General features: G+C 36.9%; 1 protein-coding gene across 1 annotated transcript in view; it reads right to left on the bottom strand.

The window, feature by feature from the left end:
* Window positions 1–7,905: 7,905 nt before the first annotated feature.
* The window catches only part of LOC111638744 (ankyrin repeat and fibronectin type-III domain-containing protein 1-like), an 18,690-nt gene continuing 9,406 nt past the window's right edge, over window positions 7,906–17,189 (bottom strand). Inside the window, 15 exon segments of the mRNA XM_023384505.1 lie at window positions 7,906–10,701; window positions 10,782–10,949; window positions 10,951–11,104; window positions 11,168–11,320; window positions 11,398–11,564; window positions 11,644–11,871; window positions 11,940–12,053; window positions 12,126–12,258; window positions 12,957–13,062; window positions 13,141–13,254; window positions 13,668–13,856; window positions 13,930–14,049; window positions 14,443–14,521; window positions 14,643–14,773; window positions 15,282–15,385. Coding sequence (XP_023240273.1) covers window positions 9,598–10,701; window positions 10,782–10,949; window positions 10,951–11,104; window positions 11,168–11,320; window positions 11,398–11,564; window positions 11,644–11,871; window positions 11,940–12,053; window positions 12,126–12,258; window positions 12,957–13,062; window positions 13,141–13,254; window positions 13,668–13,856; window positions 13,930–14,049; window positions 14,443–14,521; window positions 14,643–14,773; window positions 15,282–15,385 — 3,064 coding nt within the window. The 3' untranslated portion in view covers window positions 7,906–9,597.

Below are 17,189 nucleotides of genomic sequence, written 5' to 3'. Positions count from 1 at the left end.
ACTTTCAAGCAACAAACATATTATTTGTACTGTACAGTACAATTTCAAAACTATTTTGTGTAATAATTCGACTCTGACTTAACGGCTATTTCGATATTATTGATGACAAAAGTTTAAAATCGTCGATTTCTTACCTGTCCATTATTTTTGTTTGACGGAGTCGAATCGTTTGGACCACGTGGCGCGAATAGTTTTGTCAAGCTCCTCGCGAGAATGTGCGGATGACCCGAACGTGCGAAAGAGAACCACCGAGTCCAGACATTTGCGCGTGCAACTATCCGTACGTTGTTGACGTCGACCGACGTACACCGCGTGTATTGTACGTTGCAATTGGGTAAATCAAATTAACGAGAGATGGCACTAGTGAGACTTTATTAAACTAATTTTTTCGCATTTTTTCCTTAAGGCGTGAAATATTATTTTGTACCATAAATGGTACTGAAATATTATAATGTACTCAAAATGTACTAAAAATCTAAGTGCACTTTCGATGTACTCGAAAAAGCAAAATGTACTAGGAATGGCAACGCTGATTTTCGCCCGATCCGAAGAGTTTATCATTTAAAGTAGACCCCTCTATAAAACGGGTTCATAAAATACGGATTCGTATATAACGGCGAAACAATTGCCATCGTATTCGTATAAACATACTAAAAGAGACTCGTATGATACGGTAAAACGTCATCGCCGACTCGTGTCGCGACAGGATTGCGCAAAGCGTAGAGTTTAAACGAGCGGCGGAACTACTAAAACCATTTATTATTTAACGGACAAAAAAAAAATCATATTTATATTAATGATGTGTCCAAAGTTCAGCGAATTTTTCGCAGAAAAATAACTTATCGAGAAACACGCGCCCGCCGTCCGATGCGCAGCTCCGCGACGAAAACGAGCGTAAGCAATGGCGTCGTCGAACGGTGCGCGCTCGGTAAGTAATCCTACATTCTTTTGTTTATAGCATAGTTTATACGAATTATTCCCAAAAAATTATACATATTTTGGAAATGTTGAGTCGAATTAGTCTAGAATCGATTAATTTTATGGGAAAAAACCTTTCGAACAGCCGTAGTCCCTAAACTTCACACGTGTCTGGCTGTGATTGGCAAGGACTCGTACAAAATTGATTAATAAAGAACGGAACGTATCTACTGTGTTATAGCGGGGTCGACTGTACACGATTTTCGTGACTAATTTGCAGAACTGATAAATAATAAATGAAATAGTCAAAATGCTCTGAAAAATATTAAACATCTTTAAGGTATCGATCATTCGTGAAGCGACGAAGGTTTTAACGGGAGTTGAGTTTTGTTTTGTTGGTCGTACGTAGAGGGGCGGGGTTACGGAAACTTCGACCACCGAAACAAGAAGGAGAGGGGGAGTAAAACTTTCGAGAAATATGCGGACGTAACTTACGGACAGCCACACGAATATTTTCTAATGCAATAAATCAACGACAAACGTAATTTATTAACCTTTAAAACGAACGAGTTGGTTTACCGTACATTTGTCTTACAGAAACACCGCCAAGAGCCTGATTATCCGATGCGGTGGGTCGGGCATTTGAGCTTCGTCTCGCTGCCGCACATTCCGCTCATCCTAGATATCATCTTACGTTAGCCAAAGGCGTTCGCTTTAATGGTCTTTGCGGCACTACCGGCCGTCTCTGTAGACGCCGAGGAAAATCAAACTTTGTAGAAACACGTTTCGTGAAAAAAGGTGTATCTGTTCTGTGTGTAGAAACAGTCGGGTTCAAAGTGCCAACTGCGAAAAACAACGCTATTGTTCGGTTTCCATCTGTCATGGCGCGGCGTATTGTCGTCAACCACCGACAGAAGCATCGATCGTTTTCGGAAAACCTGTCAACGAAACATCCCTCGTGCGGTCGTTTTACATACAAAAAAAATACCGTATTCCTGTTTTGTACGTAAGACGATATAGAATCGGAACAACTAGGCCTATATCTAACTTACCGGATCCTGTTTTATACCTTGCCTTACATTTAATTGTAGGGTAACTCGGTGGCATTCCTGTCACGCTTCTGTGACAATTCCTGCACACTCGAGTCTAAATAAATAGCAATTACTGTATTTTAGAAATGGCTACTATAAGTCAGCAATCTGTCCACAACGTACGCACTTTCTGCCTTAGGGCTATTTCACACTATGACCGACTGGCCCGACTCCGAGTCGTGTTGCTATGGCAACAGCAGTCTGCCGACCAGACTTCCACCGATTGGAACGACCAGAATCGTTCCAATCGGACAGATTTGAAAGGTTAAATATTTGTAGTCGGTGAGCTACGGCCAACGACAGCTTCGAAGCTATAACCAATCAGAGTTTAGATTTATCCAATCTACGTCGAAGTTAGAAAATGGCGGAAAGTATAGATTTCTCGGAAGATTTAATAAACCAAGTCAGAACATATCCGTGGCGTTATGATATTCGGCGAGCCGATTATAAAGGCAACATAAAAAAATAATTCTTGGACGGAGATTTCCAAGAAAAACTAAACGTTGAAGGTACGCGATTGACTAATCTAATAATAACGCGATATATCTAAATGCACGATCGCTTTCCGTGACGGCCATGTTTTCTGTTTAATCTAAAAAACTTACCACGATTGGCTAGTGTATTGATCTATAACACGCGTTCCGATTGGTCCTTACGAGTCGGCCACCGACATATAATCGTACTTAGTGTGAATGCTTTTACTACTAGTCGGTCCGATTATAAAATCGGTCGGGTCGGACCAGTCGGTCATAGTGTGAAACAGCCCTTAGCTGTCGTGGCGGCGCCTACTTTCTTTGGCTTCACATTTACACAGATTGTTTTGTTTTGGGAAATGTTTTACTTTTTGTGCTATAATATTATCTGAGCCCGATTATAAATATTTAATAAATGTTGTTGCTGCGTGTATACCGGTAATCTGCCGAAGAGATGCTTCCCGAGAGAAGCTTCGATGGAAAACTGCTCTTTTTAGGTGTTACAAACGTGAAGAAAACCCGGAAAACTCCGCTTGGCGAATCTATCGGTGAGGGTCGAACCCGCGACCAACTACGCTACTAGTATTCAGTGGTTTATTCGCTCGGCAATTGGTTTTATTCGCAATAAATTCGAGTTTATTGTTTAACTAGCGGATGAGCCCGGCGTTGCTCGGGCAAAAAGTAACGATGGCGAAGATTAAGATAATTACATATAGCCAATTTTACCCGTTTTCACAAAATGCAAGAATTAGGTCTCCCGTTTTCAGACTAATTAGAGAATTTTTACATGGGTCTAAAAATATGTTCGATTTTCCGCAAAAACGCAAAAAACCGCATCTGCGCCTGTAATGGAAGTGTTAAAAATGAAAGTGTTAACACTTTCATTTTTAACACTTCCATTGTTAACACTTCCATTGTTAAGGAATACACTTCTTTCATCATCCGTGGTACCCTACTAAATGTGGTAGCCTACTAAAACGCAAAAAACCGCATCTAAAATAGTACAATAGAAGCCGAGTTCTTCGGGGTAAGCCTTAATCCTCTTCCTTTCTCCCGTGGGGAGTTTCTAAAAATCCCTTCTTAGTGCACGTTCTCGTGACACCCTAACCGTGTACCAAATTTCAACTCCTAACCGTTTAACAACCCGGAACATTCTGGAATGCTCTCGAATGTTCTGGACTGTTCTAGAAATTTCTAGAGGGCGAAACTTCAAGCCCTTATATCTTCGACAGCGCGCCCTTCGGGTAAAAACGGGAACCTTCTTCACAAATGGAGATAGAGGGCTACTGCATCGTATAACTCCCTCGATCGTACCGGGGCTCGTTTTTCGGTTTTAGCGGCACGCGCACTGTACACTTACCTTTATAATATATATTGATGATTATTATCAACCTATCTCGATTATATACAGTCGACCCCCCTATAAGACGGTAGATACGTTCCGTCGTTTATGAATCGATTTCTTACGAGTCCTTGCCAATCACAGCCGGACACGTATGCACTTTACGGACTATGGCTGTTCGAAAAGTTTTCTTCCATAAAATTAATCGATTCTAGACTAATCCGACTCAACATTTCCAAAATACGTATATTTTTTGGAAATAATCCGAATAAACTACGCTATAAACAAAAGAATGTAGGATTACTTACCGAGTGTGCACCGTTCGACATCGCCGTTGCTCAAGCTTGTTTTCGTCGCGGAACAGCGCAGCAAACCGCGGCCGCGATTTCTGATGTTATTTTTCTGCAAAAACCTCGTCGAACTTTGGAGACATCATTAATATAAATAATTTTTATGGCCGTTGAATAAGGAATGTTTCTTTCACACAAAATGTATAAAATTACAGTACTGTATTAGACTTACGGTACCTAATTTACATACTGTACAGACGATAGTTCGGAAGCACAGTACAGAACGGAAGAACTGTACAGACGATAGGCGGAAAATATATATATAATTATAATAAAGTTACAATAAATTAAGTTAATATATAATTATATGTACAGTACCTAATTTATATATAATACTGTACAGACGATAGTAGTCTCTAGCGTGGCGCTTGACGGCGGAAAATAGTTAGGCTGCCCGATGACGTTTTACGTAATTATAGAAGTTTTTTTTACCTTTTTTTACTGATACCGTGGCAATTTTTTCGCCGTCTTATAGGAATCGTAATTATAGGAACCCGTCTTATAGGGGGTCTACTATATATAGATTAAAAAAGAACTTATCATTATGGTATGTTATATAATAATACATAAGAATTTTTTTCGGGAATAACTCGAAATTTACTATATAATGATTATTTGTTATTAATGTAAAAAATTATTGTAAAAAGTTTATAATTATTGTAATTATTGTAAAATTATTTTGGTGAGCGACATTAACTTTTCTTTAAGATGTTACTATCTTAAAGAAAAGTTAATGTCGCTCACCAAAATAACCTAACTTAGCTATTTGGGAACAAGTAACGGAAATCGTCGACTTATATCTTAAAAACACACACTTTTATGTAAATTAGACGGGAAGGACAATCGGTTCAAAATTTATTTTTAATTCATCGTCCGCTAAGCGATTATCTTCGCTTAACGCTTTAATATTAACTCTACCGTATATTTATTACAAGCCGAGACTAAAATTATTTAACTTTATTTTGTCGGTATTAACAAAAGGATTTGCGGCAGTGTCGTAATCGTTTATCGATAACTACTAATCAAATGTTATCGCTTACCCGACAAACTCTTCTATCGATATTCGCTTCGTCCGTATCGAAATTTTTCTGCTCGATTCTCCAGAGCCACGCAAATTACCTTCGCGGCCAAAGCTCCTCGGTTCGGAGTCCTTAATGATAAATTATGCCGGGAATTTTAAACACTGACGTACCTTTGTCGGCGAGTGAACTAGCGTTACACTCGAGTACTCGACCACTCGCCGTAGTGGCATTCGTCACGAATAAACGATACGAGAACTCCGGCTAAGGCGCGCGTAAACACAAATAAAACGTAAACAAATCGCAAAGATGGCGCCGGACAATTGCGCGTGCTCGTGACGTGGACTTAAACCTCTCTATACGGTGTAACAAAATTTTTCTCCGTACGCCGAGAAACACGGAACTGAAACGCTATTCGTTAAAGCAAAAAAACGGTTTAAACGCATTTTAAAGTTTTTTTGTTAATTACAAATCGTTACGTAAGTGTCCGGGCAGTCGACCGAAACTACGTGGAATGGGACACAAAGTTAAATTTGTTTGTCGCGCCATCTATTACGAGATATTATTTAAAAAACTTTTTATATTATTAATTATTATAAAATGGCTAAAAGATTAATTTTGAGAGTAGAGACGAGTTTTATAAATAATTACAAATGCTAATAACCAGAAAAATCTTCATTAATTTCGACTGGCTGGAAATACCACACGCGATCCCCTCTATCTCCCCATCTTTTTGTTCTTTAACCACCAAAATTTAACGGTATCGATTCCTTCCATACCCAAATCTCTCTGCAAAATTTCAGGAATTTTCGACAAAAGGCACACGAGTTATTCGACTTGGAAGAAGACGAACAAAAGCCTGCCCCTACCCCTTATACTAACATCCATACGTACAGAAACCCCCGACATTTTTGCATTTCTCTACGTTCCGAGGTTCCCCGAGTCCGGCCCACCGGTGGCCCAGCGGTCTTCGTACCCCGAACGCTGGGAGTTCGGTCGCGGGTTTGCGCCCGGCTCGGACGGGCCGGACACGAGGAGTTTTCCGGGTTTTCTCCACGTCAGTAAGGCCTAAATAGGGGCAAGTTTCCCTTTAAAAGACCTCCCGGAAGGCATCTCCCCTAGGCAGATCGCCCGAGTGTCGCCTTGCCGTAAACAACAATAATCCCCGAGTCCAAAAATGTAAAAAAAATTTTGGGGGTCATCTTTTGTCCGATCGCTATACTTTCCTTATGTTATATATACTTATACCAGTCGGGAAAAGTAGAAACGAAAAGATTATTCTTAATTTTATATTCTATATATATATTATTGTAACAGTAATATATATACTGATATATACATATATATATACACATTAAAAAAAGTCGGGTTTTTAAAACATATGTTTTTTTTATTTTTGTAAGTCAGATAATTATATACTGTCCGATATATCATTAGTACAGACGTATCGATTATTTTGGGAGTTCCAGACAATCGTTTTCGTATAGAACACTTTCCATCGAGAACTAATGCATCTCATTTAATCAGTCCCGAAAATAATTTTCGGTCACTGCAATCGATAGAGCTATCTTAAAAGAAAGGATAATACAAATCACAATGCTTTTATCTTTATATAAATCCACGTCTGTACTATAAAAGCCCTTTTTGTAGTTTTTACTCTTTCCGTCCCTTAGGGAATCCAAGAGCCTTTTACTATGCCCATTGAGTTGGCGATGGGACGAGTGGATCTTAACGCATCCGGGACAGAAAAAATTTTCTAGACCATTCGGCTTATATTAATGCCTTTGTAGCGGAGGTTTCGAAGGCTTAATCCTAACTACTCTTAAGCATTAGGTATTGCGGGGCTCCGGAAAAGCTTATTAGCATGACTCCAAAATAATTATAATACCGGCAATGCGGCGATCCGTATTTGACGGTGTCTTTTATCTCGTCGTACTCGGTACCGGCGTCGATAAAAGGACAAAGAATCAATACAAACTTAATTAAAATATTTTCCATATCGATACATTCCCGAAACATCAAAAATTCTTAGAAATCTGTAAGTGTCTTAAGCGCGGGGCGTGGGTCCGAGGCCCGAAAACCGACGTTTGTTCGGGGGTCCCGTTCTTGGCTCGGTTTTGTGTCGAGAGGTAGACGTTGCTAGACGAATGTGAGGTTACACGAATTACACGAATGTACACGTGGGTTACACGAATGGACAATCGAACATAAACCCGGTGTCGGTCTCTGTGGGCTTAAGATTAGTTCTGTAAGCAGCGAGTACGTTGCGCTGGCAATATGCTAAAAGTATTGGCTTTTTTGTAAATGAATCGAAGATTATTAGAAGTTAATCGATCCCTAGAGAGTAAACGAAGATTGGATATCGAGTAGCAATTTATATTAAGCAACGAGATTCATTAATTATTCTTATCGTTACTGGTTTCGATGAATATTATAGGAAAATGCAAGAGTTCCAGATGCTTTTCAGAGCAGAAAAAAACTATTATGGATATTTTCGTGACAATTATAAAATCTTAATAAGAGATACGATGTCTAGAAACATTTCTCTTTATATATCGCTGCCATATAAAGAGATATGATCAATACGGAATCCAAATCTATGGAATATGGAACTTCATAATATACTGATGTTTACTTCATCTACAAATAACTTAGCGTAAAAAGCTTTTTTAATGGGTTGTAATGTTTTTACCGTAATGTTAAAGAAAAATAAATATCGAGATATTTAGATATAAATTTGTTGTAGCCCTAAGCTATAACATATAAGGTTCCCTTTTCCCTCCCCAAATAGTAATAGAGAATACATATCAGTTTTTGTTTGGATGGAATGCAGCCCTAAGTTTTGGCTCAGGGTCATATTTGCATTCGAGAGGAAACGTAAGCATTTTTAATAGCCGAAACAGCGACGAATGATGCGATTTTTGTACCGAATTTTATATAACAGAGTTCGTTTAATATCAAAATCGATTTTTTTACGTAACAGTCACCACCAAGTAACACAAAATCGTTATCGAGAGATTTTATTTTCTATATTTTAAGCGATTTTTCATGTTTTTTTCCTACTTTTTATTGCTTAATTTGATTTTTATTTATTTGTTAAATTAAATATTAAAGTTTTCTTTGATATTTACCCGTTTGCACCAATGTCGATTACTATTTTTCTCGTATTACGTTTCCTCGAGTCATATAAATCATATAATATATAAATCGATAAAATTGCGACAACTGATAACATTTGAAAGAAAAAAACGGCCATTTTAAAGTAATTTCGAGAATTTTTCATTATTTTGGGCCACTTAAAAAACACGATACAAACAAGAATTATCTACGATTTACGCTCCTTTATTCATTTTTGAACCCTTCGTCGCTGGCCAACCGAATTTTCAGTAACAAAGAACAAAAGCGGAGTGCGATTGCTCTTGGACAAAACCGCTTTAATCGAATTCATGTAAAGTTTTACTTTGTTTTTATTTAGGAAAAATGAAAAAAGAAAATATTTGTTAGGTCACAAGTAAGCGAAGAAGAAGCCAACACCAATACACTTTTTGAACGATTGATTTTCTTTTTATGGCAAATCAATAACGTGTTAATGACACTAATCGTCTGGTCTACAACGGATCACAAATATATACAAATCATACTCGTTTCGAATATTAACAAAAGAATATCCGTAAATTTTTAGGAACAAAACTATATCCAACTTGGTCATTCGAACCTACTTGAACGTAGGTAGATTCTGTTCCCGTAAACAATGAGAAAACATAGCCACGAAGATGAGAAAGTCATGGTGAAACACACACATTCTATAAAATCTAACTTCATTTATATAACTTAGAATATTTACCACAACCTTTCCGCGCGAAAAAATTAATTATTATTAATATTATTATTATTTTGCTTTAATTTTTCGGCTTTTTTGATTTCCAGCTCCACACAATTTTCGTTTGGAAATGAATTATGAAAATATTAATTTTCATATCGCTTACAAAATAGTCGTTACTCCCGAAGATGAAATTTTTCTGTTTTACGATTCTGTATAAATATATATATTTATATTTATATTGTAGATGTTGCCTTGTTTTTGTTAATTATATCAATATTTTAGAATATAGATTTTTGCGCGTATGGAAAATTTTAATATTCCAATTGATACCAACTTCTTTTCTCCACGCGCATTCTTTGCCTTACTTTCACGCGTTAAACACATTACTATTTACAAATACAAACAGCAAGCGAAGAAAGGCACAAGCAACATATTTTTTTCTTCTAAAATTTGGGTCTTTTAAAAACTGCTTTTACTATAACGGACTAAGTAGAGACGTACTCCTAGAAGACGGGTTAGCTGCATTTTTTCGATACGCCCGCTTATGTACATCAGCACCAATTTCAATATGTACAAAACGTTCATTTATCCGATTCTTCCAACACGTTATTCATTCGAACGAATAATTTGCCTTTAGTCCACGGATTTGATAATTTAAGTGGTTGAAAATCGTCGCCCAGACATTTTTCTCTACTGCCCACCACGGCTACTAGACAAAAGTTCTGGATTTGATTACTACCGTAAATTGGTCCTCCTCTACCTTTAAGTATGACTGCCATGTTGAGTTGTTTTACAACTAAGTCTACAACTTCTCTGGCAGTTGTTTGAGGGGTGACGTGGAGTTTTACGCTGGTTCCACTAGGAAGTCCGGTTTCGTACGCGGCGTACACCCTTAAAATTCCGGACGAAGCATCACCGGGATTCGAACCCGAAGAATTCGACGAAGACGGTCGCTTAACCACTTCGGATACCTCGCAATCGTCGGGTGATTTTCCGATATCTCCCACACTGCACGCACTATCTTTAGAATATACACTCCCGTTTTCGGATGTATCGTCTTCGATGGGTAAATCGGACAAGAGCGATTTGTTGCTTCCGGTCAGACTGCTGTGAACACTGTTGGAGGACATTCCAATTTCGGTTTGATCTCTATCTTTGGCACATTCGTTCAACTGCGGACAAGGAATTTTGATCCCGTTTTCCTCGACGTCGAAGCAGTCGCTCAATTCTTTGATACCCAAACCTTTTTCGTTAACCGACACGGTAGACTCGCTGATGTCCTCGTCTTCCTCTCTATGAACGGACACCTGAAGCTTAGAAGTCGATGCGCAACGTCGAATTTCCAGATGGTTGTCTCCTTCTCTGTTCGAATCGAGAAGAGTGTAGCTGGATGACGTGGTGATTCTTAAATAATTCTTGTCCGATCCGTTTCTACAGTCTTCTCTTTGCTGATAACACATCTGTACGGGTGATTGATGCGGAGAAGGAGCGGGAGACGGCGATCCCGTTTTCGATACTAAAACTCCACTAAGTGGAATTCCACCATTTACCTGCTTATCTCTAGCGAAAGTGAGTACATCCATTATCCATCTCATCCCTCTCCAAATATTATCGACTTGCCCTTGAAATTCTTGAAGTTGATTAAGACGACATTTGGCAGACGCTACTTCTGCCGAAGAAAATGCCTAAAATACGTACAAAATATGTAATTAAAATCAATTTTTAAACTTTATATAATTCTCACGCCTTATTTTCTGTACGTTACCTCGCGGTGTGCCTGTTGAGCCACCATGTTAGCCATTTCCAAAATGGAAGATAAGCGCGAATATCGACAGATAAAATTCTTCTGGTAGGTTGTCATATGAACTGTTTAAAGAAAGAATCTTTTAGGGCAAATCTTTTGTTGTTAAGTTTTAAGACTTATCAAACTTACTCATTTCAAATATTTGGACGGGGAGAGGAATGCAATCTGTTCTGGATGTCAGTTCGTCAGTTTGACCAGCAACTGAACAAACACTTTCGACGGGAGGTAAGATCAAAATAAAAGAAACATCGGCACTTAATTCGATGACTTCCATATCGTAAATCCTAAATAAAAACACAGTTAAAATGATTTTATATCAAATTTATTAATATATTTCCCAAAGTTACCTGTGGGTATCCATTTGCGAAGGTGGGATGTCCAATTGTTGGAACAAGCTTCGAGCAGCTGACGATAAAGATCTTTGAAATTTTAATTGGACTTCGGAGGGACTTTCAGATTTATCACCAGATTTAAGAATGGATAACCATTTCCACTCCTCCCTATATTAACGAGTTTTTTATTTTCGAGTTTTTTCGTAATTTTACACTAATTTTAAGATTAAAAGTCGATTACTTACAAAGAAACGTGTGGGTTTTCACGTATTCTACAATGAGGCAAGACGTTAGGCGCTTTCTGAGGTACCAAAACTCTAATTAGATCGACGGAACTTTTCAGTTTGATATAACCAAAATATAAACCACGACTTAAACAAGCTCCACTCGCTTGATTATAATTGATCATTTCCTTAAAAGTAAGATTAAGAAATGAAACAAATTTTCAACGGTTAGGAGTCGAATTTGAATAATTTGGCGTTTGGACTCACTTGCAAAGAGGACAGAAGAATCTCGCTAGCATTTGGTGGTTCGTTAGCTTCGTTGCTGCTGCTACTTAATTTTCTTTGAATTTTTGATAAAGGTAACCATCTAACCGATAAAGGAACCATACTTTTAATATCGGCTATATGTTTAACGGTACATATAACTATAGTTCCTTCCGTATCTTTAAAGGGCTTGTAGAATAATTGACCTAAATCTTGTATCCCTAGAGCGGCCTTTCGATAAAATTAAGAATAAATTTCTTCATCTAAAACTATTAAAGTACACGAAATTTGCAAAGTACCTGCATCTGTTCGACAGCCTGTAATAGTCTACTACGTAAATGAACGTTAGAAGAACTAGGACTCTTCTCCATATCCTGCCTCAACGCTTTAACGTCTTCCCACGTGCAAGCCACCTTAAATTCAATTAAATTTTATTAAAAAGATAATAGATTTAAAAATAATTTAATTGTAAAAATCATAATTACTTTCATTAACCAATGGAAATCCGTATGTAGAGAGGAAGGATAGGTTTCGTCCACTTCTAAAATGGGTAAGGTTTCCTCGGGAGTAACGAGAATCTTGTCTTCGTTATACAAGAGACTGGCTAGAAAAACACCTCTGAAAAGTAATACAAAGAATTTATATATAGAAACAAATTAACACTTTTCCAGCGCTTGTTTGATAAGTTATTTTTACAATTTCAAGCCATAGAAATGTGTAAAATGACGATTATTATTGCAAATCAAAACCGGTTAATGGTACGATTTCCTGGCATTTTGTCTTTTCTTATTTCGAAGTTTGCTGTTTTAAAGAATAGACCAGCTTCGAACTCGAGATTAATTTTCAAAGTCAAACGAACACCGGAATAAGGATATATTTTTCATAATTAAAGAGAAACTTAAGAAGAATTCTTTTTGGGATTAGATTACGACCACGAGTCTATTGGTTGCGTAGAAAAATTTACTAGTAATAACTGTTATATTTGTCATAAAATTTAAAAATATACGCGCTCGTACTAGTCTAATTACATTACTTTTATTACGAAAATTATAAACCACTATTCACCAACCTAACTTATATAGAACCGCATCGATTGACGTTAAAATTATTTGAAAAATGAGGAAATACGCCATCTAACAAATGAAATAAATTATAAATACAGTAAATATATATATTTCATTCTTTAATCTGAAACGATGACACTTTTCTAAGATACCGGCTTATCCAGGACATTAAGTTACCGAATTATACGAGGAAGCAAGCTTTAAATACTTTAAATAAATTACTTTTTAAAAGTTAATGAAATTTTTAAAAACCTTTTCATGCTTTTCTGAAATTTCGGTGCCGGAGTAAATAAATTTTTGATGCTTTTTCTAACTTGTCGTCTTTGTTGTTGCGGCGTGTCAGCCAAATCGGCCAGCGCTACGAAAATTTTATGTAAAAATTTATTACAGAAAACAACTTTTACGAAAAATAATCGCTTAAAAAAATATAATTTACCTTTTACTTCCGGAGAATAAGTCGGGCCGGAATTAACAATTTGATTAAACAGATCGTCTAATTTTCCCATTTTACCTTCGACTCTGGGCGATTCTCCTTCGATGTCCCTCCAACCTGAGGAAGAATCCCAAACTACAATCGATAAAACTTGTAAAAACAACTATCTAAGAATGGAAATGACGTTTTTATCTTAGCTTCTCTTTAGCTGTTGACTGAGAATAGGTGGAAATAACTACACTAAACTTAATTAATGGCAGATGATTAACTATGGATAAGGATTAACGAAACGCGTAACTAAGGATGCAAACCGGTACCATCCTTAGATGAGCGTCACTCGACCGAGGTTAAGAATATCGTCTTATCCTTGGCCGAGCGACTAAGTATTCAGTTATCCCGATCTTTCTCCTTAATAAAATACCAATATTGACCACGTTTGACCGTCCTTATCCTTAGTAAAATATAAACTAAAGAAATTTCCGAAGTAAGGAGAGAAACGTTGATAATGCGGACGGACGAACAACACTTACAGGAAGGAGTAGCGGAAACGGGAGAAGAATTCTGGTGATTGCTGTATCCTTTACTGTTTCCGGCGGCGACTCTGACAAAATACGGAGTTCCTTGAATCAGATCGGTAATTATAACTTCGAGCCTGTGAACGTCGTTAACCTCTTGATAACCGGCTAAGCTCTTGAAATCTTCCTGTAAACTCCATTCGACTAAACGTAATAAAAAATTATTTTGAAAAAATTCCTCGTATTTTCAGTTAATTTACGCGCAAAATAAACTTACCTTTATACTTTGTAACGATACATTCCGCGTTATGAGCGGTGTCGGGTTCGACGAATCTCACTCTTAAGGAATTTGTTCCCACCACTTCCAAGACTACGAACGTCGGACAATCTGGAGGTCCTGAAAATAATTCAAAATCCCGTTTTAAAGGATCTACACCGGTAAAGAACGCCAATTAAGGATCCGTCTCGTATATTAACCTAAAGGATTTAACCGAGTTTCTTCCGAATCCTCAGATATTGTAATTGTAGGAATTTCGGTGGACATTTAAGATAATTAAACGACATGAAAATTTTCTTAAAAAATTCGATACATTTTTTTGGAATACGGGAGTGATCTTATATCGCCGTTTTCTCTTACAGCGCGTGTGTTAAGAGTAAGCTATCGACTAGAAAGCGCACCGATTTCTTACAGTTGTATGTTCAGTTCCCTTTAACTAAATATAGATATTGGCAGGTTCAAGGCTATACGCTTAACTCAAAATATGCAAATAGAGGTACAATATTGACTTACGGAGACGTTCAAAACCCGTCTTCATTCTCCTTAGTAGCTGCAGTCTTCGTTGCCATAGAGACAATTGGCGCTCTTTTTCCTTAAGAAGGGGGGGAATTACATTATAATATTACACATAAATCAAATATTTTGTGGAAGAAATTGCAAGAAAATTGTAACGAAAAACCTAATTTCTTCCCCGGTTTAAATTAAAAACTCACTTTCAAAAGAGCATTGGATAAGGAACCATTGGTAGCCGCACTCAATACGCAAGTAGTCAAATCCTCTACGCATCGTCCCGCTTCCTTTACTAGACCATTGAGTTGATGCGATCGACTGTCCTTTGTGGCATCTAAAAAACAAGTTTTTAAATCATTCTTTTCAAAAAACTCTTCGTCTAAAAACTGATAACGACAATTAATGACGAAAGATAAGGGAAATGACACGCAAAACATTCGTTTGGCCTACGAAATATTGGAAAAATAAGCGCCTTTTCCAACTGTTTAAATCATTTTCTTTCTTAGAATCCAACGAACTTGGCTTTATTTCATTCTAAAAATTGATGAAAGCGCCGGTATATAAGAACGGCGAAGAGGGAATTTGTTATCATTTTTTATCTAAAATGCACGGACAAAGGCTAGTTAATGTAATAAACAGAGTGGAACACGGTGGCGTACGAGAAAATTATTGTAGCGAAACTATTTTCAGTTTATTGAACAGACCGACTCGAATGTTAAATGTAATGAATGAACCGTAACTTTGGTTCCTAAATTTACTGTAAAGATTATTTAGAGAAAGAAAAATATGACGAGTTAGCGCTCGGAATATTGTAAACGTTATTAAAAATTTAAGCTACTCACATTGTAAACTCTCCCTTCCGCCGTACCATTGTAATAACTTAATCATGGGCACGTTGTTGGTCATCACAGCTATATCTAAAGGGCTGAATCCGTCTCCATTTACGCTGAAAATAATGAAGAAACTTTTATCAATTAATCTTCATTTACTCAATATTCATCGATATACTTAATAATTTTAGCGTAAACTCGAATAAAAATGGGTTCCGCGAGAGCGCTTAAATTAGCAACCCGCAAGAAAATCTTTGAAAAATTGGATATAACAGGTTTATTTACCATAGCATTTACCGTAGATACTCGAATATAGAAAAATATCGATTAATTATGGCCAAGGATATGGTAATAAATTACTGATTTTTTCCATGTAATTCTGTATAAATGTTAAACACTTATCTATCGATCTGTATGAGAATACGGCATGGACCCGTTTTTTGTTTAAACAAATATTGATCATCCGGAGGGAAAAAAATCAAAAGTTTTTGACGTCGTTAAGTAAATATGTGCCGATTTAACTAGCCATTGGCAAAACAACACATTGGCGGATATACACGTAAAGGCAGACAAAGGTATACTGATTCGGGTTGTTTGTCGTCTATAACAGTGTTTCTTAACAGTCCGTAAGAAGTTTGCCGGGGGCCGCCAAATTATGCAAAATTTCCTTCAGAATATAATAAAAAGAAAATTGATGTATAACCGAATATCGTATCGAAAAGTGAAATAAGAAAGATAAAGTTTTCGTATTTAGTTTTTTTTTATNGAAATGTATAAAATTACAGTACTGTATTAGACTTACGGTACCTAATTTACATACTGTACAGACGATAGTTCGGAAGCACAGTACAGAACGGAAGAACTGTACAGAAGATAGGCGGAAAATATATATATAATTATAATAAAGTTACAATAAATTAAGTTAATATATAATTATATGTACAGTACCTAATTTATATATAATACTGTACAGATGATAGTAGTCTCTAGCGTGGCGCTTGACGGCGGAAAATAGTTAGGCTGCCCGATGACGTTTTACGTAATTATAGAAGTTTTTTTTACCTTTTTTTACTGATACCGTGGCAATTTTTTCGCCGTCTTATAGGAATCGTAATTATAGGAACCCGTCTTATAGGGGGTCTACTATATATAGATTAAAAAAGAACTTATCATTATGGTATGTTATATACAGTCGACCCCCCTATAAGACGGTAGATACGTTCCGTCGTTTATGAATCGATTTCTTACGAGTCCTTGCCAATCACAGCCAGACACGTATGCACTTTACGGACTATGGCTGTTCGAAAAGTTTTCTTCCATAAAATTAATCGATTCTAGACTAATCCGACTCAACATTTCCAAAATACGTATATTTTTTGGAAATAATCCGAATAAACTACGCTATAAACAAAAGAATGTAGGATTACTTACCGAGTGTGCACCGTTCGACATCGCCGTTGCTCAAGCTTGTTTTCGTCGCGGAACAGCGCAGCAAACCGCGGCCGCGATTTCTGATGTTATTTTTCTGCAAAAACCTCGTCGAACTTTGGAGACATCATTAATATAAATAATTTTTATGGCCGTTGAATAAGGAATGTTTCTTTCACACAAAATGTATAAAATTACAGTACTGTATTAGACTTACGGTACCTAATTTACATACTGTACAGACGATAGTTCGGAAGCACAGTACAGAACGGAAGAACTGTACAGAAGATAGGCGGAAAATATATATATAATTATAATAAAGTTACAATAAATTAAGTTAATATATAATTATATGTACAGTACCTAATTTATATATAATACTGTACAGACGATAGCAAACTCAATTTAGCTGCTCTGTAGCGTGGTGCAGGGCGGAGGAAAGTAGTTTGGCTGCTCATCCACTATTGGTCCAGATTCTATCAATCTTGTCAC

This window comes from Centruroides sculpturatus, unplaced genomic scaffold (assembly GCF_000671375.1).
Source record: "Centruroides sculpturatus isolate CEXI.00-Female unplaced genomic scaffold, Cexi_2.0 scaffold90, whole genome shotgun sequence".
NCBI lineage: Eukaryota > Metazoa > Arthropoda > Arachnida > Scorpiones > Buthidae > Centruroides > Centruroides sculpturatus.
Note: the sequence above shows the minus strand (reverse complement) of the source record. Positions and strands in the feature narration are given on the sequence as shown.